This window comes from Molothrus ater, chromosome 7 (genome assembly GCF_012460135.2).
Source record: "Molothrus ater isolate BHLD 08-10-18 breed brown headed cowbird chromosome 7, BPBGC_Mater_1.1, whole genome shotgun sequence".
NCBI classification, from domain to species: Eukaryota; Metazoa; Chordata; class Aves; order Passeriformes; family Icteridae; genus Molothrus; species Molothrus ater.
Window position 1 is genome coordinate 38,074,793 of NC_050484.2, and position 24,737 is coordinate 38,099,529.

Consider the following 24,737-nt stretch of genomic DNA (forward strand, 5'->3'; position numbering starts at 1 on the left):
CGGGCACGGAGCGGCCCTGGCCCTGTCCCTGCTGAGTGAAGGGAGCCTCGGAACCGGCCCTGTCCCTGCTGAGGGAAGGGAGCCTCGGAGCGGCCCTGGCCCTGTCCCCACTGAGCGAAGGGAGCCTCGGAGCCGGCCCTGGCCCTGTCCCCACTGAGCGAAGGGAGGCTCGGAGCGGCCCTGTCCCTGCTGAGGGAAGGGAGCCCCGGAGCGGCCCTGGCCCTGTCCCTGCTGAGGGAAGGGAGGCTCGGAGCCGGCCCTGTCCCTGCTGAGTGAAGGGAGCCTCGGAGCCGGCCCTGGCCCTGTCCCTGCTGAGGGAAGGGAGCCTCGGAGCCGGCCCTGTCCCTGCTGAGTGAAGGGAGCCTCGGAGCCGGCCCTGTCCCTGCTAAGGGAAGGGAGCCTCGGAGCCGGCCCTGTCCCTGTCCCTGCTGAGGGAAGGGAGCCCCGGAGCGGCCCTGGCCCTGTCCCTGCTGAGGGAAGGGAGCCCCGGAGCGGCCCTGGCCCTGGCCCTGCTGAGGGAAGGGAGCCCCGGAGCGGCCCTGGCCCTGTTGAGGGAAGGGAGCCCCGGAGCGGCCCTGTCCCTGCTGAGGGAAGGGAGCCTCGGAGCCGGCCCTGGCCCTGCTGAGGGAAGGGAGCCTCGGAGCCGGCCCTGGCCCTGTCCCTGCTGAGGGAAGGGAGCCTCGGAGCCGGCCCTGGCCCTGCTGAGGGAAGGGAGCCTCGGAGCCGGCCCTGTCCCTGCTGAGCGAAGGGAGCCCCGGAGCGGCCCTGTCCCTGCTGAGGGAAGGGAGCCTCGGAGCGGCCCTGGCCCTGTTGAGGGAAGGGAGCCTCGGAGCCGGCCCTGTCCCTGCTGAGGGAAGGGAGCCTCGGAGCCGGCCCTGTCCCTGTTGAGGGAAGGGAACCTCGGAGCCGGCCCTGTCCCTGTTGAGGGAAGGGAGCCTCGGAGCCGGCCCTGTCCCTGCTGAGCGAAGGGAGCCCCGGAGCGGCCCTGTCCCTGCTGAGGGAAGGGAGCCTCGGAGCGGCCCTGGCCCTGTCCCTGCTGAGGGAAGGGAGCCCCGGAGCGGCCCTGTCCCTGCTGAGGGAAGGGAGCCTCGGAGCCGGCCCTGTCCCTGTCCCTGCTGAGGGAAGGGAGCCTCGGAGCCGGCCCTGTCCCTGGCCCTGTTGAGTGAAGGGAGCCTCGGAGCCGGCCCTGTCCCTGGCCCTGTTGAGTGAAGGGGGCCTCGGAGCGGCCCTGGCCCTGTCCCTGCTGAGGGAAGGGAGCCTCGGAGCCGGCTCTGTCCCTGTCCCTGCTGAACCTCGGTGCCTTGGCCTGTTCAGCAAGGGACATGTGCTGTGCCAGGCTTCCACTGGAGCTGTTCTTGGGCTGTCAGGGAGTTCTGGGGAAGAGCTGGTCTGTGCCCATGGTTGGGGCAGCATTCCAGGGGCTGTGGTGTACATGATCTGCTGGTTCCCTGCTATTCCTGGTGTGCATGGTTTCTGAGCTCGCAGGTGTGGCGTTGGTCTATTACCTTGAGTTTAACAGCTTTTTAGAAACGGCTTGGAGGAGCAGGGTGCTGTTCCTCCTTTCTTGGAATGCTACTTGTCTAATAGGTGTCTGCTATTCCATTGTACCATAACCATTTTACACTTAACACAAGGGTTTTACTGCTTCAGCAGAATGCAGCACTGTTCAAATACACTGACCATCACTGAGGATACAACACCCTTAGGCTGAAGCCTGGGGTTTTCTCAAGGTGTGGGTTTTGCTTCAAAGAGCTGCTCTGTCTGAACACCATGGCGATGTGAGTGGTAATGTGCAAAGGCTTATTGTAAAATTAGAAATGAAATTATTAAAAAGGGGAATTTCTGTGGTACACATTTTACATTTTTGTCTTTTAAGTCATACAGCTCTCAGATTCTGAGTCATGGAAGCCTGCTCTCCACAGCATCAGGAAAAAGAAAAACCAGAGTACTGCTGGAACGAAAATTCCTAAGATGCAGTAGTGTCTCTATGTATTGACTGTAAAATATCTTTCCGGTTGCTGTCATGATCAAATACTCCTAACTTACTGATTAGAGCTATTTAGCTCCATCCAGCTCTCTTCCATGTTTGTAATGTTTCATATACAATAGAGACAAGTAAATTAATTCAAAATTCGAAAGTCTACTAAGAAGGCAATGAATTACACAGATTATGTCATCATAAAAGGAAAAATAGAAATGAAGGAATTGCAGGTGGATGTGTCAACCCTTTTGCACCCCAACCCCTCAGCAGTCCACCTGGAATACTTATAGATTCCAAACTGCAGCCTGGATATGTCGCTAGTAAAAAGCTGTTAACAGGAATTCCAGTATTTTCTAGTTACATTTAGCTGTATTACTATTTTACTGTGTTTTTCAACATCTTTTGAAGCAAACTCACATATTCTATATTGAAACAAATAATATCACCAATGTTAAATCTGTGTTTAAATTGGCTGTTGTAGAAGTTTAATTTTCAAAAGAACAGAGAAAGGAAATCCTTAGCCTCTTTACTAGCACTGAAAGTGGGAAAACAAATCTTAGACTGCCCATCTCTGAGTGTACATATTAGTAATCCACCTTTTCATTACATGTAAGGGGTAACCCAACCCTCCTTTAACTAGTTCGGTAAACAGTATTTCAGATGGTCCTGGCTTTCATGCTAATTCAGTGATGCTAAAACACCTTTTCAGTTTGAAAAATACTTTTATGTTCATAGGGAACTTGATGTTGACCCTAAGGATGGAATCTGAAAAGTGCTGACTGTTGAAAGTGAGGTTTTTCTTCCCCTTTTTTCTCTTTTTTACATTAAATTGGAATGTTGCTTACTTGTGTATGTACATTTTCCCAGTGGTTGTCTGGATTTTGCAGTGAGGTGGCACAGTAGGGCGAGTCATGCTCAATTGTTGCTGGCAAGTGTTTTCTTGTGTTAAATACTTATATTTCAGTGCAACTCTAGGCTGTTTATTTTGGCACATCTCCAAACAGATGACAAAGTTTTATTTTTAGCAGGTGACTGCTGCCCAGAGAATGCCTCGCAGGTTACAGCAACATCTGGCCACAATGCAGATTTCCCCAGTGGCGAGCAGCCAGGCTCCCAGGACACTTACAGAACAAACTTGGCCAAAGGAGTCTCAATGTCACTGCCGTCCTCGCCTCTGCTGCCACGGCAGTCCTATCTGATGCAGGCTAGAGCAAACAAGAAGTCTCCAGGTAAGATGAAACAATGAGCAGCTAAAATCTTCATAACATGTTGACTCAGTTATTGATAAATTCTGCATAAAATAACTTCGTAAAATCATGTTAAACTTTTGCAACAAGAATAAAAGTAGTGTATGTTTCCAGGTTAAAAAAGTAATTGGTTATTAAATAGAACATATTATTTCATGTGGCAAAAAATTAATCTATTTGGTGTTGCAGAGACTTATATTGAAGTGTCTGAATATGATTAAACCTGGTTATTTATGCTTAGTTAATCAGGTAGAGGACTGCTGCAAAAAAACTTTGTGTATGTGTAAGTGACTGTGTAAGAGTGAGTATTGTTTGTGGCTTTTACAGTTCAATTATTTTACTTGTATCTCCATACACAAATGTATTAATAGATAAATTGCTGTGGAAGTGACAAGGAAGTTGTTCGTTTTCAGCGGTTTTGTCCTCAGTGGTGCCTACCCCACTGGTGTGGGAGCCAGACTAAATATGGGGCTCCATGGGGCTCCTTTTATCAGCATTCTGTGCATAGAAATCATTCCAGCACACCAGCATCACTTGGGTTCACTCGGGTCAGTGTGGGAGAGACAAGTGAAACTCTCCATGTTCCTGTTGCCTGTGGAGACACTCAACAGGTTTGAGTTTATAAGGTCTGGGAACAGAGTGTCAAAAGCTGGGCTTTGTCAGCACAGAAAATGCTGAACAGTCGATGAGTTGTGACTGAAAAGCCATATTCGTGATGACTGCAGAGTCATTCCACTGTGACCTACAGCCAAGGGAAAAGACTTCCTGTGATTCTACAGTGCTGAGAATGCACTGGCATTTATGCATCATTATTTTGAACAAAGACCTAACCAGGTGATAGGAGGCTGACAGAAACATTGTACTATTCCTTTGACTTTCACCAAACTCTAGCTAATGGAAGATGATTCAGTATAAATTAGCTGCCTGGTATCTGGGGCAGGGGTAGTAACAGGATTATCCTAATGTCCTGATTTCAAAGCTCTCTATTTCAGTAGCATGACAGCAAGTTACAGATCTTCGCGGATACGGTGAGTGAAAGAAGAAAGGACTGCACAGGAGGCTGAAGTAGTGTTCTGAAGTTGGGTTGTAGTGATGAAGTTGTCTAGCAATGGTAGAACAAAATTCTAATTTCAGTCCTCCCAGTTGAGCTTCTTCCACTACAGAGCTAGAATGAGCATTGTTTGGATTGGTTATCTTAACAGGTGTGCAGCTAAACCAGTTTTTGTTCTCTTAAAGGGGTAATAGTTGATTGTAGTCTGATTCAGGAGGCTCAACTAAAAGAATGAAAATACTGATTTATAAGGGATGTTCCAATAAAATGGATTGTGGAGTTTAAGATATGAATGAAAGATGATGCTGTTGCACTTGAAAAAAATGTTTGCTGCTTTCCTTACATTAATGATACAATCATGCTTTAACAGAGAAAGGTTTCCTTGGAAATCAGTGAATTTCCGTCAGTGAATGCTGGAGGTGACTCCTAGGAGAGTCTTGCATAAAGAACTTCAGTAAGTTTTGAAGTCAAGCTTCAATTAAAACTTCTAATTAATAAGCAAATTAATCCTCATACTGATTCTTGAGACTAGACTAGGTCAGAGAACTGGTTTCATCTCAGGCTGCAGTTCTGTGCCCTGCCCGTGGGAGCCCTGGGGACTGTTCCTCCTGCAGGCACCAAGCTGTCCCAGCTCCAAGGTCCTGCAGCGGGCAGTCTCTGGGGTCAGTACAGCTACAGATCCACTCTGTCCTGACAGGAGGGAGAGGATGGAGCTGCACAAGTTACAATGATCTTCTGAGACATCAGCTCTTCTGCAGTCAAAAAAGCATTAAGAATTACTCGCAAAACAATAGATGACTTAAAAAAATATTGGTATGGAATTGTATAAATCTGTAGTTTATTCCCCTTGGGAGGAGACCAGCTTTAAAAATCTGCACTAGATTTAGGACAGAGCTAGAACAGGCTTCAGGAATGACTGTTGCTGTGAGATGGCACTGAAGAGAAGTTATGGTAATAGACTGGAGTGGTGTTTGTCTGCCTAGGAGAAAGGCAGCTGTAAAAAGGAGACAGTGCAGTCACTGTGTCTGGCAGTGTTGTGTTCACCTGCTGATGTTAGAGTGTGTGAGAAAGGCTGGAGTTAGTTCCTGGAAGAAAAATCCAACTAAACTCCTAAAGAGCAAGTGGCCACTTTTGCCTCAGGACACGATAAGGCACTCAGCAGCAGTCACGAGAGCCTAGCAGGGAGTGTGTTTTCCCTTACTGAGATTCCTCTGCAAATTTGCTGCTGATAAAGCGCTGTCCCAGATGAACGTTCTGTCAGACCTGACACTTCTGTAAAAGAGCTGCTGTTCTGCAGATGCACTTCACATTTAAATGAGTCCTTTTCATCCAAGGGTTAATTCATGCGTCCTGTTCTAGATTAGTGCATGAAAATAAATTTACCATGAGTTCTCCTACTTGTTGCAGTGTTGTATATTGGATTTGCAATTACTGTTAAGTCACTTCCACAGCAGTTTGTGAGGAACAAAATTCAGTAAAGGGTTTCCTCCACAGCTTAAAGCATGAGTGTTAAAAATACATCCTGAAGATCTTTCTGTGTTGATCTAATTTTATAACTGCTACACGGTTTTTTTGGTTCTTTTAGAATGAGTGCTTTTTGTTGCCAACTTTGATATGTTTGATTATACTTCTGCTTACAAATGACAGGTGTAGGCTATTGTCTCCTTAAAGAATGGGATTTTGTTTCAAATGAATGCATTTTTAGCTGCTTTCACCGGGGCCAGTGGCCTTTATTTTTGTTAGACAAGTAGTGTTGGAAGAGCCCCCTCTGGTGTTGGTGCCGAGCTGTTCGTGTAAAAAGTGAGATTGACTCAAGAATCTCTACCGGAGACAGAAATATGTGTTCATATAGGACTGACACTTCCTCACCAGTACTTCTTAGCTAAGAAATTAGGTTGTCACCATGTTCCCATATCGCACTTCTAGGTGGAAATCTGAAAGAGCAGATGGGTCCAGATTGTTCTGGGATAATGATGTGTGCTACCCTGTGATGGGGGGGCCAGGCCTTCACAGCTCTGTGGCAGTGTGACCCTGGGAGCCTGAGGCCACAGAGGAGAGATGCAGCTTTTCTTTAAAAGCAGTCATGAGTCTTAAAGTGCTCAGGAAAAAGAGCAAGAAATTGATGTGATTTTCAGAGACTTAATGTAGCATCTGAGGCTGCTGCCAAAAGGAAAGACAGGATGCTTAATGTGACTGAAGTGCTACAGCCTAAATATAGGGTGGGATTTTAATAAACAAAGTATGAGAGAGCTTTGGTGTGCCCTTGAACTCTGAACCAAGGAGAAGGATGCTTTTTGAAGACCTGAACTGAGGAAGGGGCAGTCTCTTTACGAAGGTCAATGTGAGACAGCTGGCCTCAGACCTGCAGTCCCTCTGCAGTGCTCCCTGAAGGGGTTTTGCTCTGTTGGTGCGGGAAGTGCAGAGCAGGAGGAGGCATGGTTGAGAGCCAAGGTGTAGTCCTGAGTTACACATCAGTACTGAGAAGAGTAGGGAGACCAACTACTGGGGTTACATGCAGTATGCAGCTTACACACCACGTACAAATGGTTTGTTTTCTAGCAGCCTTCGTGTTCTGAAAGACCTGGAGCATGTGTTTCTCACAAGAGGGGAAGTGCAGCAGCTCGCTGATTTTTGTGATAACAGCTGTGTGTGTAAGAAGTAATTTCTCTGCTTTTTTTACATCGCAGAGAATAGATGCAGGACATAGGAACTTTGTGGTCCGTGTGGAAACAGTTCGGTATGCTCCGTTCGTTCCCATTGCAGGTCCGGTCAGGAAGCCCAAGTATGTGGAGAGCCCCAGGGTGCCGGGTGAGGCAGCCCTGGCCCTGCAGAGGAGGCCGGAGCCGGGAGAGCCCAGCGCCCGTGGTGAGCATCCGCCCGAGCGTCTGTCTGTCCGCTTGCTGAGTGTCTGTCTGCCCGGCTGTGCTGCCATGTGCTGTGGGGTGAGACATTCATTCTGTGCTGGGAACAGGCTTTTGCAGGAGGGGCTGCTTGCCGTTACACCTACGCCGTCTTTAGAGCTGTCTCGGCTCCTGGGGCTGGTCGTGTGCTGCAGGCAAAGTGATGTCCCAGTGTCATTGACTGCCACGTAGAGCAAAGGCCTTCTGGCGTTTTTCTGAACTTGTTTTTTGTTATAAATTGACTCAAATGTGTAGCTTTGCATTCCTTTCAGTACTTCATTTTAGACATTTTGAAAATGTTTGCTGATTAAGGCCGTAACAGTTAACTCCTGTGTTGGCAAAGCTGGGAGAAGCCACCTCCCTAAAGTTAATTGGCATTCTTGGAAAGTTTCGTGTTGGTTAAACTGATTAGTACATGACGGTGTGGCTTTTACAGCAAATGTCATGATATGTTAGTATATGTCATGTATTTTTAGATTAATTTTTAAGTTTAACTAACCTCACTAAGGTCAGTGGATATAACTGATGATGTTCCAGGTGAAATTCTCTTTTCTTCCTTTTATTTCAATTTTAAAGGAAACTACCATTTAAAAAATCAATGTTTTCTTTCTAAAATATAGGTGCTTAGTAGCAGAAATAGAACTAGAAATTCTTTTCACCATCTACTTGATACAGTATAGTTAGCCTGGTTGCTCTTGTGCCTTCATCTTCACAGCCATGTTCTAGTGCTGGCATTAAAGTTCTAGGTCCAGCTGGGAGAGCATGTAGTCTTCATCCTCTAATTTGAGGGTGACCATGTTGTGATATTCCTCCTCTCCCAGAGCTGTGCTCCCAGGTGATGGGGCTGAGGCTGCTGGAGATCAGCACCAGTTTCTGCTGTTCAAGACTCGAACCGTGGATGCTGGGTTGAACACCTTGGGCTCTTAGCTTTGGTCTCTGTTACTGACTGAATTTGGTAATTTGGTAGTATGCCTAACATTCAGTCAGACTTGTCAGATATTATAATTTTTCTAGTAATAATAGTAATAATTTTTGTAGTTTTGAGTGAAGAATGAAGATGTTGGTTTCACAAAGTGTAGTTTCCAGGATTGTGACTTAAAGATTACAAGTAAGCTTTAAAATTGCTTTTTTGTAAGAGAAAATATATTTTCCAGGCAAATATTTGAAGACCTGCCAATTTGTGAAACTTCTGAGATAAAAAAAACTTTTGCTATCTACTTTCCTCGACTTCCTTCTTTTGGGATTAAGTGAGAATCAATCTTGCAGAGTAAAACCTTAAGCTGTCTACAAAATTAGGAAATGCGTGCATTCAAGTAGGCATTGAGCTGCAGTGAAATAAAGACAGAGGGTTGACTGGTACTGCACATGTTTGCAAGCTTTGGGGTTTTATGTCACTCATAAAATTGGGCCATTGTTGAGGTAGTGCTTACGGTCGGCTGTTCAGTTGCAGTTGTTATTTTGTGTTTCTCTTCCAGACTGCAGCCTGGGGAAAAACGTGCTGTTTGCAGTTACCACTGAGTGTCAGCTGTGTCTTACATGGTTAGAGACAGATATACTCCTCACGGAGATTAAAAATTGTTCTGATGGCGCTCAGGCTCAGTGACACTGTGAAGGGAAGGCCAGGAGACAGTTCAGCTGGGTTGCTTTGTGGGTTGCCCCCTCACCCCAGCTCCTCTTGGTGGTGGGGCAGAAGGTGTTGCAGCTGAGGGCCTTTTATCTCCTCTCCTAAAATTCATCCCTAAGTCTGGGCACCTACTTCTCTGGCACTCTGTAGCAATTGGGAATTGTTTGTTGCATGACATCTCCAAAAGTTAAAGTGCTAGAGCTGTTTGGGTGTCTCTGCTGGCTCCCAGCAGGGGGATGGCACCAGCAGCCCTGGTGTGCTGGCTGGGAAGTGGCCGTGCAGCTGCTCCTCAGTGTCCCCCTTGGCAGTTCTGAGGATAGCTCCTACTGGGAGCTTCTTCTCCAAGTGGTGGGATGATGCTCCTTATTTAATTAGCTGTTTATAGCTGAGGATGAGACAGGCCTATGTATATATATATTTTTTTAGTAATAGATGAAAGAAATAAATGCCCTGTAAATGTTCCTGTCAGAGCAGGTGGTCACAGGTTGGTGGCTGATGCCAGATTGCTGGCATCAAAGAAGGAAAAGGGCTGGAAATGCTTGTTTGTGAGATGCCATCAGCAAGAGTGTGTGCCAGGGCAGAGCTGTGCTTGGCTGCTTTTGTTGCAGGTTGCCTCATTTTGAGTTTTGTCTTGTTATATCTGTTGGATGCTAGAAGACATTTCAAAGCACGGTACTGATAAAATTAAATATATTGGCACCAGAAGAGCTGGGACTTTTAGAACTGATGTCACATCTTTTGCATAGCAAGCAAAACAAAAATGTTTGGTACTAGTTCTGGTGTTAACTGTGAGATTGCAAAACATCTATGTTATTAACCTCTACTTTTCACATTTTTATATGACAGAAATAGAATTTCAGCTTGCCACAAAGCTTTGATAGCATTGAGCTTAATACTGCTCTTAGGAGAATTGTTGTGTTATGTTGCTCATCAGTCCAGTGATGAACTGATTGCACTTTAATATTTCTGGTTTGACTGGCAGGTGGGTTTTTCCTCCCCTAGATTTGTGTAGTTATGCAGAGGATCCAAGACCCACCAGCAATTAAAAGTCTGGTGGACAATTTGGTTGTACTTTTTCTACCTCTTTTAGTAGTTCCCAAATAAAAGACTCTAACCTTCAACTTTTTTCCTCCCAATCCAAAGCAAAGCCTGACAAAGACTCAAGCTGTTCTCCTGCAGCACAAGAATTGATGACAAGATTGGGGTTTTTACTGGGAGAAGGGATCCCAACTTCTACTCACATGGAAGAGAAAAGTGAAGTTATGGTAGGATAATGGAATATAATCTTTTAATGTTCATCCTGTTTCAGAGAGGACTAATCTTATTTTGTCTGTCTGCTAGTTGTAGTTACTTGATATCTACCCAAATACCAACCATTTAAATAGAAATACAGTAATAGAATTGGACTTCAATTTTAACAAGTGTTTGTTTTCAAGAATTCAAGATCAATTCACAATTTCAAAACACACAAACTGAATAGATTTCTCATCACTTCTGGAGGTTAAATCTAGTCTACTATGAATGTGAATAGCTTCTAGAATTCGCTCTGCTTTTAGTATTTAGGAGGAAATTTTTGCCTTCTCTTTTCAATGATTTCCAAGAATGGAGAAGGCCAGCATTTTGTTAAAATGGGAGCATGCTTGGGGATATGGGTGTGTTTATTTCTTCCTGAGAAGTTGACTTCAATCAGACAGTCCTTCTCTGTCATTTGGGGTAGAGGGATTGGAGTGAAGCAGGCAGCTACTATCCACATGAAACTCATCTGCTGACTAAAACTTCACAGAAACTACCAACCTCTGCTCCTCCCCCTTGCTCTCTCCACATTTAGTCCCAGCCCTCCTAAATCTTTGTGCATCAGTTTGGGCTTTCACACTGATAGTGAAAAATTAATAAGACTGTAGTTCTAGGTTTTTTTCAACTCAAAGAATAAATACAAGAGGTGGAGGGGAGGGGTATCCAGTAAAGTGTTAAATAGAGAAGAGATCTGCCTCACTACAGCTTTTTTACTGAACTGTGAAAATCCCTTTTAATTCAGTGGTCACTTTTTAAGAGTAATATGAAAGATTAAGATTCCCAGTCTAGACAAAACTTTCACTTCTTGAAGTTTTTACTTGCACAATGGGCTCTTTGCTTTGCTCTTACTCTACCTCAGCTCGAGGTCTCTCGTTTTCAGCCTAGCAGGGTCCTGCCTGCTGTGCAGTGAGTGTTTCTTGCTCTTCCCTGGCAGGGTGTGGGCGCCAGCCAAGGCGTGAGTCCCTGTTCCACCCTCACCAGCAGCACGACGTCGCCCAGCACCGACAGCCCCTGCTCCACCCTCAACAGCTGTGCTGGCCAAGCAGCAGCCAGCAAGGGCAGTCCCTGTGGCACCATCAGCACCCCCAGCTCCACCCTGGAGAGCAAGGACAGTGGGATTATCGGTGAGCATTCTCATTAGCACGTAGTAGAAATTAGTTTCCTCTTAATTGTGCAAGTCTGAGCAGCTGCTTTATGTCACCGTCTTCAGTTTTACACTGTCTATGGGATCCCATTTTGAAAGATTGAAATCCTGTTCTTGGCTACAACAGCTGCTCTTATGTGTGCATTTCTCTTCTTTTGTTTTTCTAGTGCAGTTCTAATTTCTCCACTTTTTCCTTTGAAATAATTATCTTCCTCTGGGTTTTTTCCATTTCTTGTTTTCTTATGCTTTTTTCTTTTCCATTCCAGAGGTCTTAACAGTGCTTTTCATAATGGAGAAGCACAGCAGGGCTTGAAGTTGATTTAATTTCCAGCTGAGGGAACAATAATTGATGTGATTTCTTATGAGAATAGCCTAAATTAAACTGTTTAAAAAAAGTGCAGACTTTTGAGTAATTGGCATGAAAATGAAGCTAATATGGGACATTGTGGATGAGATGAAATGGAGTGATCCTCTGTTGAAAGATGGCTGAATTGAGGGTGTATGTGCATCTTGTGTGGGGAGTCCATGACCATTGGAGGCAGCCACCCTCACAGCCCAACTGTTACCAGCCCCTTGTACCAACCAGCTGAGTAAAAATAATTTTCACTGATCGGTTACCCTAAGAGACATTGTTTGTCATGGGTCAAAAGACTCCTGTGTAAAACTTAAGTGTTTCAGTTGAAGAAAATTATTTTGTGTACTCATTCCATGTCAGATTGATACTTGATCAACTTTGTATAAGATCTAGTTTTGAGATAGTGTGAACATCTTGGTGTAAAGAAAAGGATATATCCGAATTGTTGCTTTTGGAAAAAGAGCACAAATGTAGATACTGATATGAACATACTAGCCTGACATACTAGCTTGACAGGCTTGAAATAGACCAAGAGTATGTCCATGCTCTAAATAAGGTCAGAATGGCCTCATACTTGTTTTAAATAGTGTACTGGCATGACAATATCATTACTACATAACCTTGTAAGTACCAGTGTTTTAAAGAAAACATTTCAGAACAGTGATAAAAGTTACTTATTGAACTACTGAAAAGGAAGGATGAGTGTATGAGTGCAAGAGCAGGGGGAGCTTGCTGGTGGCTCCTTCAGTCAAGTGCGTGTGGTTGGTGGCTGCAGGACCGTGTGGAAGCCATCCGCCGCTCCTCTGCAGAGCTGCTGTTCGTGTCTCAAATTCCAGAGGAATTTGAGCACCCCGTCTCTTGGCTACCCATGGCAGCACCCCTTACATCCATAAAGGCATGAAACCAAGAAGGGAAAGAAGAGGCACCTTTCTGATAAGCAACCTGTGCTTTTGGCTTTTACATACAAGTATGTCTGTGCATTCAAATTTGTTATTAGTACATGTGCATTTTAAATTATGTTTAGCAAGCATATGTTTTCTAATGTCTTTGACAGAGTTCATGCAGCCATGAAAATATCTTGCTCCTTCATGCTACTTATGTGGACCTCCTTTGTATTTCTACTCCCACGATGTTTTCCGGACCAGCAGACTGATGGGAAATCGGTCTTTTCTCCCTTTTCCTCTTTTTTGCTTACAGTTCAGATTTCCTTTAGTTTTCCAGTGTTTTACTGCTGTAGCTGAATTCTTCTTTGCTTCTGTTGAAGTTGATGTAGTAGCAGTAAAGGCAAGTTTTAAACTTCAGCAAGGAGCAAAGCAGGAGAAAAGATTGGGCTGCTGGCCAAAATAAAAGCTTTGCTGGATCCTTGCTGCTGTGTCAGGATGGAAATCTTGAGCAGACAGGTTTCCTGGAGTGCACTTCACTCCAAGAGGAATCAAGGTTTTAAAGATTTCATACTTCAGGAGGAGCCAGATTTTTTTGACACAACAATAAAAGTAAAATAAATTTGTCATATGGAAGTACCATCTAAGTGTGTGCAAAGATTAATGGGGTGCCTGGAAAGTTGGTTTTTTTCTTCTGCTGCCTCTAAATGGTATGTCATATTATTGGTATTTCTTAGAATATGAGCTGCTGAATTGAAGCATCCAGTCTTCTGTTTCTTATGAATGTGAGCCTAAGCTGGCAGAACGCAGAGCTGTACAAGTACCTCACCATCCTGCATGGCTGAAGCTTCAGTGCAGCTGGTGTGGAAGATCAGTTGGTCCTTCCTTGACTGGACCAGGCTCAGCATTGCAGGAGCCACCCCTGTGGTTGCATTTTGTTAGCAGTCCAGTATGCCAGAATGTTTTCATTAAAGAATGGGCCAATTGAGTGTAGACTAGCCACAAATATGGCTCTAACTTTTAAATTGGTGGCCTAGGAAGGACCTAGAGTTCACACAGATATTATAGTTTGAACTGGTATTGATTTTTTTATTTTTTTTTATCTTGATGCCCTTTCATCCTATTTTGTATTTTCCTCTGTTGCATTAAAGTGTTCAAAATGCATTGAGTGTTGGCTTAATCTTCAATAAATATTTGTTGTTCAGTTATTTTGTGAGAGATTAATGCAAGTAGTTGAAAGAATTTTGAATTAAACAGAGTGGTTTCAGTATAAGTCATACCAAAAAAGTATATATCTGCAGGGTGTTCCTAATTAGGCAAGGAGGTTAGCATAGTTTTATCAAACATAACTCAAGTAGGTGTTCAGGAATATAAAGTCTTCACATTATTGCAGGAGGCCTTGATTAAATGCAATCTCAAACAAGTAGACACACTGATAACCCTGAGCTAGCAAACTGGAACATTTGGATCCCACTGGACAATGCAGTTGGTGTTGTCTCTCATCCAGGGAGTCACTGCAACAGCGGAAACTGCTGCTCTGTACCACAGATCCAAAAACACCTCAGTGGTCTTAGCTGCCTTTTACCTGAGGGTCTCTCTAGGTCTGTGTTCCTTATTGCCTAGCATAAGAAATTTTCATAGCAGAAAATGCCCCTTTCCCCCAAGCCTTTATTTGAGCCTCTGATTTATACTGCAGCACTCCTTAAAAAACATAAATCAATATGTTTAATAGAATCTGAAATTTTATTAATTTACTCTACTGTTCTGATTCATCATGCATCTACTCCTGTTTGCTCTTACTGACAGTGAAATGTAGTAGGTGCTTAAGAAAGGAACAGTAAATAGCTTATTTGCTGGAAGGTTTCTGTCAAGATTGGTTTGCTAGGTATATGAATACAGGCCGATTGTCATCCTGATGTGATTGTGTATTTTAGGTAAGATGGACCTCTGAACAACATTGAATTCTTGTCATTTATGTTTCACAATGCCATTTGAGAATGAAAATTCTTATCTGTGTGCCAAATTCTTCTGACTTTACTTGGGTTTTTTTCCCTCTTTTTCAGCCACTATAACAAGTTCGTCAGAAAATGATGATCGTAGTGGATCCAGCTTAGAATGGAGTAAGGATGGGAGTCTCAGAGCTGGAAAACACCAAGGCATCAGCCGTGATCGAAGAACAGATAATTGTTCACCAGTTGCAGAAGAGGAAGCCATTGGCTCTTCTGAGAATCTGCCAAAAGAAGTACCAATGGGAGAGGGTCCCCTTCCTTACACTCAGAGTTCTGCCTCTTTAATAATGCCTCGTCCAAACTCCGTTGCAGGTAAAGTCCTGAGGTCAAAACCCAAGGCTGTTCTTGATGATAGGACGTTTCTTTTGAATCTTTCTGTTGTTAGCATGAAAATATCTCTATAGGATAAAAAGAAAAAAGCCTATGTTCTGAACGGAATAGATGAGCATTACCTCATTTGTTTAAAACTGTGGTATTGATTAGGTCAGGGCTTTTGAAACACTTCAGAAGTCCATCAGTTATTCCAGGACACTGCGTGGTGACAGGGGGTGTATTAGCAGGTAATACCTGAACATGCTCTAACACTTCTGACCTTGCTGATCTGGTTGTTCCTATAGTAAAAAAGAAAACTCACTCAATGGGAGAACCGAGGGCCATTTAAACAGGGAAAAACCCAACTAAATCTTTACTCAACTTGATTGAAACGTATTTTGTAAACGTTGTAACGCAAATGGCTTTGTTGCCATTGTCTAGAAAAACTGCTCTATAAGTAACATGTGGCTGAAGGACTGTAATAAATAATGACATTCTTTGTAACTTGTGTTGAAAGAATAATAAGCTTCAGTTCTTTAATACTCTAGCAACAAGTTCAACCAAATTGGAAGATTTGAGTTATTTGGATGGACAAAGAAATACTCCTTTACGAACTTCAATTCGCTTACCTTGGCACAACACCGCTGGCGGAAGAGTGCAGCAGGAAGGTAAAGGCAGAGATATTTACACCTGCATGTGTCTGGCACAGTCACACATTCCTTCAGCTTCAGTTTGGAGCATGGGTGGGCTGTGAGCTTTGTGAGCAGCCCTGGCCTGCAGTGTTACTGTGGAGTGCTCCTGACAAGGCACTCTGCGTGTCTGCCAGCAAGATGCTTGATTACGCTTTTTCCTGCACTATGCTATGGTTTAGAGATGGAATGTGCGTGCATCTGTTACAACCAGTAACAATTAAAGGCAGAAAAACTTAAGTGAACTCCTAGTAAAACTGATCTTGAGGATTGTATGTAGATGCTATGCTGCCCTCTTTCATTTATGGCTTTTCACAGTCATAGATTAATGCTGAAACAGAAGTTGTGTAACACTACATTTGGCTAATGAATCTTTAGAGCATATTATTGGTGAATATTATTATTCCTGTAAATTTTAATGTATTTTATGCAATCAAACCCAAATTCTTTCCTAAGTCATCAAGTGTTTCCCAAATGTATCTATCAAAGTAGTCAAAGGTCTAACTGCTGATCCTATGACTTGAAAAGTACAGAAGAGCAAGGTAGTAATTTTTTTTTATTACTTTAAGGGGTTTTTTAAACAGAAAAATTATTTTATTCTCTGTACCTTTTTCTGTTTCGCTGTAAATGTCTTTACAGATTTGAAGACCTAACTGTGATGCTCAGCACATAGTTCACTCTAAACTGAAAAATTGTGCTTCCCGATTTGTAAAATTATTAATGCATTATTAAGAAAACTTTTTGGATTCTACAACTTACTAACTCGAGTTCAGTTGTAAAAAAATAGATTGTACCTGTAGCTTCTCTCCTCTACAATTTAATTTATGCAAAAATTATGGAGATGACCTGGACCGAGACAATCAGATTTTATTTTATTGCTTTCCTGGTGAAAGCAATAGAATTCATCTGATTGTGACTGATAATAACAAAGCTTCTAAATGATGTTACCTTCTGAAACCATGCTGTTTGATTGCATGTCAAGTTTCTTCTGGTAAACTTTCCTCCCTGGCACATCTTTTCAGCTCGTTTCATCCCCTATAAGCCTCAGGACATTTTGCTGAAGCCGCTGTTGTTTGAGGTGCCAAGCATAACCACAGACTCAGTGTTTGTTGGAAGAGAATGGCTGTTTCACACCATTGAAGAAAAACTGCAGAATCCTGACCCAGCAGAGAGCAGGGGAGCAGTCATTACTGGAAATGTGGGATTTGGGAAGACTGCAGTCATTTCACGGCTGGTAGCACTCAGCTGCCATGGAAGTCGCATGAGACAAATAGCCTCCAACAGCCCAAGTTCATCTCCTAAAAGTATGTTCTTTTTTGAGTAATCGTCTGGGTTAATGTGCTGACATCAGGAGTCACATGTTTGCTTTTTTTTATTATTACTAATAATAACAATGATAAATTTCCCAAGAGTTCAGTCATATAGTAACTACTAGTTTAAATGAGGCATTGTATGTGTAATTTTCTGAAGGAAACTCTTCACATCAGCATGGTTTTTCTTTCAGTAATTCTGTAGTTTTGATCTAAAAGTCAGTTGAGTTGTTTTAAAATAGTAAAGTTGCAAATGCTTGCCTGTATTTATCAGACTAGTTGCAGGCTTCTTTTACAATGGTATAGCACAGTTTCAAGTTTTACTCTAGCAGTAAGATAATCTGTGGTGTTTTCCTAGAAAGCAATCTCCTGTCAGCAAATTTGGTTTCTCTTGTATTTGTTGCCTTTTCCAAGCAGGTGGTGACTCCTGTCAGGAGATTCCCTTAAGCCAGTTAGCCCCGTGTCCCCCTCCGTCAGGTGACACCAGTACAATGAAAACTCTGACCTGTCCTGGTACTCCTGAATACAAAACTCAAGCAGGGGATTCTGTGAGACGCCTCGCTTCAAAGGTGAGTTTTCACTTCCTAAGAGATGTTCAGTGTGCTAGAACCCTCTAACCTGGAGGTCAGTTTGCTTTGCAGAGCCCCGGGAGGCTGCGGGCACCTCTGCACGATGGCTCTGTTTGCCTGGTGAAATCAGCTGCCCGCCTCTTGTCCTTGTCAGGTGATCACCTGAATCCTGCGTGGTCTTAGAAAGAGTTACCTTAACAATTTCTCCAATTTCTCATCAATTTTGTGTGGGTGTGGGAGGTTGGGATCCTTTCCTTGCCAAAGGGGCTGTATGTTTTCAGCAGGGAGCTGCTCAGTGTACCTTTGAAAAGCAAAATTCAGGGTGGGGGGAGGCAGGGAAGATAAAATGTTTGCTTCTTATATAACCCATCTATATGCTATGATACGGATTGAGTCTGAATGCAGTTTTATTTTACATCCTCTGAAAGCCTGAAGTCATTTTTGTATTAGATTAATATGTTAGGTGTTTTATTTTTTGCCTAAGTAGTAAAATTTATGAGTGAGTTGCATAGTTTATATGAATAATTGTAGGGAAAACATGAGATCTTTAACGTTTGCAGTCTTTAAAGTGATACATATTCGTTTGAAGCAGTGTTATGAAAACTACTGAAATGGAGGCTTTTTATTCACTGTGAATACCATGTTTTCCTTGCAGTTTGTTTAGGGGTTTTTTACCCCAAAGAAATATGGGTTACAGCCTGGTTTATTTTTAAGCAATACACAGCTTTGAAATACTCAGAATAAAGCCAGTTGTCGTATTTCTCCATTTGCTTATGTAAGCATGTCTTTAATAGCTGTTTGTAATTTACTTTTGCCTGATGATCAAATTAGTCCTTAAGTCGTTACAGTGTGGGACAGGGTGTTGTTAAATTACATAGGCTAGGTTACCTAGTCAGACCCTCAGGTTACTTTTGTGCTCAGTTAATCAGCTGCTTACCCACTGTATCCAAATGCGTGAACTCAAGTTATGTTTTCCTGCCAGAATCTGATACTTTGATTTCTTTTCCTCTCTGCATGCCCTGCAAGGTCAAAAACCTATTTCATTGCTTTCCTCCCTGTGTCTGACCCAGACTGTCAGAGACTGTTACAGCATGGGATCTTAACACTGAAAAGGGTTTTGTAGTTGAGAGAGAAGTTTAAAAACACTTTATCACAACTGCGCTAACTAGTAACCAGCCAAAATTCTGACAGAGTAATGCTTCTTACTTTGTAATTCTGCAGGTCGTTGCTTATCATTACTGCCAGGCTGATAACACGTACACGTGCCTCGTCCCCGAGTTCGTGCACAGCGTGGCAGCTTTGCTTTGCCGCTCACATCAGTTAACAGCATACAGAGACCTCCTCATCAGAGAGCCCCACCTGCAGAGCATGCTGAGCCTGAGGTCTTGTGTCCAGGATCCAGCAGCAGCTTTTAAAAGGGGAGTGTTGGAACCACTTTCAAACCTCAGGAGAGGTACGTTAAGCAGGAAGTGACTTGGAAATGAAATCTAAACTGCATAAGTATTAGAGAAAATTATTAAAAATAAATAAAGCAGAACATTCGTGGACAAAGGTATTCCTTAATTGTGCTAGTTGTTTGTAACAATAATAGATGGGTTTTAAACAGGTGATTCGTGTTTAAATTAAAATTCTGTGAAACATATTAAAGGTCATAGAAACTTTATATTTACTTTTTTTTGCTAGAAAACAGGGAGGCAGCTATTAGTTTGGAGTTAAAGCTGGCAAATTCACATTAAAGGATTTTGTTTTAAGATGCATTTTAGTTTTCTGGGCCTAAAGATCTGCAAAGTGGATGTAGGTTTTGCTTGCTTTTAAAATGGATGTGGCAGTTCTCCAACAATCACAGAATATCCTAAGCTGAAAAAGACCCAGCAGGATCATCAATCCAGCTCCTGTCCCTGGACAGACACCCCAGCAATCCCACCGTGGGCATGCCTGGGAGTGGTGTCCCAATGGTCCTGGAGCTCCAGCAGCTTTGGGGATGTGACCGTTCCCTGGGGAGCCTGGGCCATGCCCAGCACCCTCTGAGGGAAGAACCTTTCCTGATACCCACCCTAACCCTCCCCTGACGCAGCTGCAGAGTTCCCTCCAGTATGGTGTGTAAAAGAAAGCATGTAGCAACAGGATTTTTGTATTTTATAAAGCCCTAGCAAACTCCCCTTGAAAACAGCTGCTTCCCAGCAGATGCCAGCTTGAGCACATACCTATCTGTGGCACAATGGCGGCTTTGCCTACATATGAACAGAGTATATCATTCCTGTTAAACTGGTTTTAGTCTTCTAATGTTGTTTTTAATCTCGTAAATAATGCTTAAATGCCGTAAGATGTATACTGGTGTGCATAAAGATACATTTTTGTTTCTTGACATATGGAATTTGAGGATAAAGGTGTGTCACTTTAAGGGAGAATGTGTTTTTATCCTTTCCTTTTTTATTCTCAAATTTCAGAGCAGAAAATTCCTGAGGAAGACTACATAATTTTGGTAGATGGTTTAAATGATGCTGAATTTCATAAACCTGATTATGGTGACACAATTTCTTCATTTATCACAAGTATAATCTATAAGTTTCCTCCCTGGCTGAAGCTCATTGTGACTGTAAGAACTAATTTCCAGGTAAAAACACCTTTTAATGCTTTTCTTACTCTCAAAGACCAAATGATCACAGCTGCATTATTATGAAAAATACTGGGTTTAGAGGAACTCAAAGTCTCTTAGATTTTTTCCTTCCTTCCTTTGTTATATTTTATTTGCAGTGAACAGATACAATATTGGAGGCCTTTTCCATTGTGAATCACTTTATTGCAGCTGTCAGTAGAGTTGCTAATATAAGAAATGAAGAAACTTGAGTCTGTTCCCTTGTACTTCAGGAGTGCAGTGTTAAGGTGCAGCTGTGCTTCAGTACAGTCTCCAAGAGTTTATTTCTTCTCTGCTTTCTTACCACTAGCACTCAGAGTGTTTAACTGGCTGAAGAGTTTATTTCTCAACTAAATTTTTGGGTTTAAAAAGGGATTTCTGTAGCAGAGACTATTCCCTCTCTGGAGACTGGAGAAGTGTGTCTTTGCTTAAAACATCTCACTAGTCTGAAAGTGCAGCTTTTTGAAATCCATTTAATTACATAAAGTGGAATTGTTCCTTTTTGTGTTGTGAAGGTCGGGAGATGTTGGCTAAACTTTTGTAGTATATGACTCTATGTAAGAAGTTTCTGGTTTCAGTTAGAAGTTGCAGAAGTGTTTCTTTTAAATAAAGGTGTTTTGGATCTTCATTTACATAAACATAAAAGTATTCTGTGTAACAGAAGGATGAAAGTGTGTTCAGGTGAACCTGCTGAAGTGTCTGTGTTGTGCTTGGTACTTGTACCTTCAGGCACAAGGGGCTGGGGACGTGTGCACGGCACCTTTCTGGTACGTTGTTACTGGAAGGTGAAATGATAAGGGGAGTCTTTTCTCTCTTGTCATTTGTGATACTTCTCAATAAAACATTCCTGCCTAATAGAGCATTCCTTTTGCCTCCCCCTTTCCCTGGCCTGTCTTAGGGTCTGGTAACTGTTTTCCATTTCCTTGACTTTGAAGTGGTCATTTCTCATCCCTTTCAATTGTTGAGTTTGGTCACTGAAATATTTGAGACCTTCCAATGAAAAATGATAAAATGTAAAAATACTGTTCTACCTCTTATGAGGAGGCAATATTTGCAAAACCATCTCAGGGTTACTGAATTCCTTTTTAAGCTGGTACTCACTACAGAAGGGAAATGCAGCAGAGATGCTACATCGTTGAGTTGTCAGTGCTGGAATACTCTAATGTCTTTGGTTTGCTTTTTTTTTTCTATTTTTCCCCCCTCTCTCCCTCACAGGAAGTGATAAGTTCACTGCCATTTATTGCAATATCCTTGGATAATTTTCCAGAAAACAAAGGAATTCATGATGATTTGAATGCTTATATTCAGTACAGAATTAATAACAGTCAGGAAATTATAAACAACATGTCTTTAAATGGAAAAGCTGATGCAGCTACAATTGGGAAAGTGAGTAACCACCTGATCATGAGAAGCCTGGGATCTTATCTCTATTTGAAACTCACTCTGGATCTTTTCCAAAAAGGTCATTTAGTAATCAAAAGTGCAAGCTACAAGGTTGTTCCTGTGTCTCTGTCAGAGCTGTACTTACTGCAGTGCAATATGAAGTTCATGACAAACTCTGCTTTTGAGCGAGCTCAGCCCATATTGAATGTGGCATTGGCATCCCTGCATCCCATGACAGATGACCAGATTTTCCAGGCTATTAATGCAGGACAAATAAACAGTGAACAACAGTGGGAAGACTTCAGCCAGAGGATGGAAGCCCTTTCATGTTTTCTGATCAAAAGACGTGACAAAACACGCATGTTCTGCCATCCTTCCTTCAGAGAATGGCTTGTCTGGAGAGCAGAAGGTGAAATTACTGACTTCTTATGTGAGCCAAGGTAAATTAAAACTGCAGTAATTCATGTTCAAATAACCAAAACTAGGTTTTTTATATTTATATTTTATATTTATATTTTATATTTGATTACAACAATTGGTGAGAGGAAAGACTGATGTTAAAATACAAGCACAACCAATGTTTTCCAAAATGAAATCTTTTGTATATTTAGAGGTAATGTTACTTAAGATTCAAAGTTTACAATACATAATTGACTCTATGGAAGTCAGAAATTTGCATCTGACTTTGCTACCTTCATGGAGAAGTTAGAGTGCTATATTGTTATTAACACAGCAAAATTGTTTAGAATCCTGTGCAGGAGCACCTTGTCTGTGTAATGTAGAATGCAGGGATAGAACGAACAGATCATTTGTGCTTTTTTAAATGTACAAATAATGAGACATTTTGTGCTGTAATTATATCCTGCTGGCATTGTTCTAGTTTGTTCTGTAACTTTGAGAGCCAGAGGTGGTTGAGTTGGAGACAGCGGCTGTTACTGTTCGTCATGTTCTCACAGTTGGCTCCCCTTTTTTTTTTCATGTTTCTTGGGGTTTACAGCTTTTTTGTTTTACAAAAGAATAAATAATGCTGACATTTAAAATTATTACCAGCCCAAGACTTGTCTGAGCTTTCAAGTGGCTGTAACAGAACCAGTTCTGTAGGTGGGACTAGGGGCTTGCAGCCTTGTGGACCCCTGGTCTCACCACACTGGGAACAACTCCTACTTCTTGCCCCGGCAGCAGTGGGAGCTGCCTGGGCCCAGGTAACGCTTCTGATGGTGGAAAGTTCTGTTCAGAAATGTCTGAAGATGGGGTGAGAAGTCACTTCCCACACCTTGCCCCTTCAGATGAAGAGTCCAGCTAACATACGGCTAATTGCCCAGTTCCAGTGTATAGTCTGATTAACAAACAGTATATGATAACCTTCTTTTCTCAGGGTTGTGCTGCTCTCGCTGTTTCCTAGAACACTGACCACCACTAACATAGGTGCAGAATTACTAAATACATGTTTTCACTCAAATTTCACAAGCATTCAGATCTTGAGCTTCTAAAAGGATTGGCTTCTTTCTGACACACCTGCAGTTCCTGGCTCTGAGAATGCAAAAGGGAGCAGTATGTAAACCACTTCACAGCTGACACAGGCCCCCTGTGAGGGGACAGCACAGAAATAAATACCAGGAATGTTTCATCTTCAAAATTTGTCATTTTTCATTTTGCTTTATTTTGTTATGGAAAGAATTTTGTTTAGATGTGATGGTATGTTTCAGTAGTCTGACAAAGTTGAACTCTTGTAACAGGCATAAAGATGTGGATTTACTGAAATACAATTATAAAAGTGGTTCTCTCTTAATCCCTTTTATTAGGAATGGACATGCTCTACTGGCTTTCATGTTTTCTCGACAGGAGGGAAAGTTAAACCGCCAACAAACCATGGAACTTGGCCATCATATACTTAAAGCTCATATTTTCAAGGTAAAGCTTGCAGCTTAGTAGGCTTTATGACCTATTCATGCGAACACATCGTAGAGGTTCTCCTCTGACTTGCTTGAATAATTTGTTGGGAGCTTATGCAAAATATTTGGTAGTGCTATCAATCCAGATTTTATTTCTTTTGATAGTGAGTTGTAGATTAAAATAGGATTTCTAATTCTACAGAGAGATTTCCTGTTATATCATTTCTGTTAGGGTCTCAGTAAAAGGACCGGAATTTCTTCCAGTCATCTCCAAGCCTTGTGGATTGGTTATAGTACTGATGGACTGTCTACAGCCCTGGCTTCTCTAAGAAACATCTACACACCCAACGTGAAGGTAAGAACAGTCAGCAGGGCTGTACAGCCAGTGCTTTGTCTGGCACTGGGCAGGGGAATGCTGAAGTCAGTGTAACCCTTCAGCAGAAAAGCACCTGGAGCTGAACTCTTTTGTGACAAGCTTTCATGTACTTTTGTAAGCTGTTGCTTAAGTTCAAATCAGTTTTCCTTGATGGAAAGAAGGGTTTTTACTTTTTTCTTCTGTGGCTGTGCTCTGTAGCACAGGTGGGTGTGTGGCTGCATTTCTGGGATCAGATGTTCCACATGGCCTTGCTGGGCAGAGCTCAGTGCTCTTTGCTTCTGTGGGAAAGTGTCAGTTGTAAAAGGGGAAAATACTGTGAGAGGATGGGATTTAAATTCCATAACTTTACACTGTTATTTGAATCCCCAGATGATGGATAGCAAAATCCAAGTCAGTCAGTTGGAATTTGAGCCAACTGCTAAGGCTTTTAACTGGAAATTTGTGTGTACATAAACACACATGTGCATACTCTCGCCATTTTTTTTGAGATTTTCTTTTTATCCAGTCTGGTTCTCTTAATGGAGGTAGTTGCAGAGTAGCAGCAAGTCACACATGCAATTGTGATGAGAGAGTTTCAGGGGAGAGACAGGTCTTCTCTTGGGAGTGCAGTGCTCAGTAATACAATAATATATTTACTAAGAGAAGATTTTAAACTGGGGTATTCCTATATGTGTGTTAAAGTTGATGTCTGCCAATAAAATCTGCATCAAAATTAGGGTGTAACAAATGAGTACCTGATCAAGATATCAGATTCAGACAAATCTGAGGAAAACATTGTTTTGTTTAATTTAAATTTTAGGTGAGTCGGCTGCTGATTTTGGCAGGAGCAAATGTGAATTACAGAACTGAAGTACTGAATAATGCTCCAGTGCTGTGTGTTCAGTCACACCTTGGACATGAAGAAGTGGTCACTCTTTTACTCGAGTTTGGAGCTGCTATTGATGGAACTTCTGAAAACGGGATGACAGCCCTTAGTTACGCAGCAGCTGCAGGTCACATGAACATCGTGTCACTGCTGTGCAGAAAAGGTGCAAAGGTAAGCTGGTGCACAAAGATTGCCAAGCCTGCAGCCAGAAGAGTCATACA

General features: G+C 42.5%; 1 protein-coding gene across 4 annotated transcripts in view; it reads left to right on the forward strand.

Moving 5' to 3' along the window:
- TANC1 (tetratricopeptide repeat, ankyrin repeat and coiled-coil containing 1) overlaps positions 1-24,737 on the forward strand; it is a 60,303-nt gene that overhangs the window by 23,620 nt on the left and 11,946 nt on the right. For 2 of the 4 annotated variants that reach the window (XM_036386737.2, XM_036386736.2), the window contains 14 exons: positions 3,007-3,210; positions 7,043-7,144; positions 9,947-10,068; positions 11,031-11,220; positions 14,540-14,797; positions 15,346-15,465; positions 16,509-16,790; positions 17,211-17,365; positions 18,587-18,818; positions 19,813-19,979; positions 21,216-21,823; positions 23,186-23,294; positions 23,508-23,630; positions 24,451-24,687. In XM_036386737.2, coding sequence (XP_036242630.1) covers positions 3,007-3,210; positions 7,043-7,144; positions 9,947-10,068; positions 11,031-11,220; positions 14,540-14,797; positions 15,346-15,465; positions 16,509-16,790; positions 17,211-17,365; positions 18,587-18,818; positions 19,813-19,979; positions 21,216-21,823; positions 23,186-23,294; positions 23,508-23,630; positions 24,451-24,687 — 2,909 coding nt within the window. The remainder of the gene's footprint in view (positions 1-3,006; positions 3,211-7,042; positions 7,145-9,946; positions 10,069-11,030; positions 11,221-14,539; positions 14,798-15,345; positions 15,466-16,508; positions 16,791-17,210; positions 17,366-18,586; positions 18,819-19,812; positions 19,980-21,215; positions 21,824-23,185; positions 23,295-23,507; positions 23,631-24,450; positions 24,688-24,737) is intronic. The other 2 variants (XM_036386738.2, XM_036386739.2) reach the window with 2 other exon arrangements.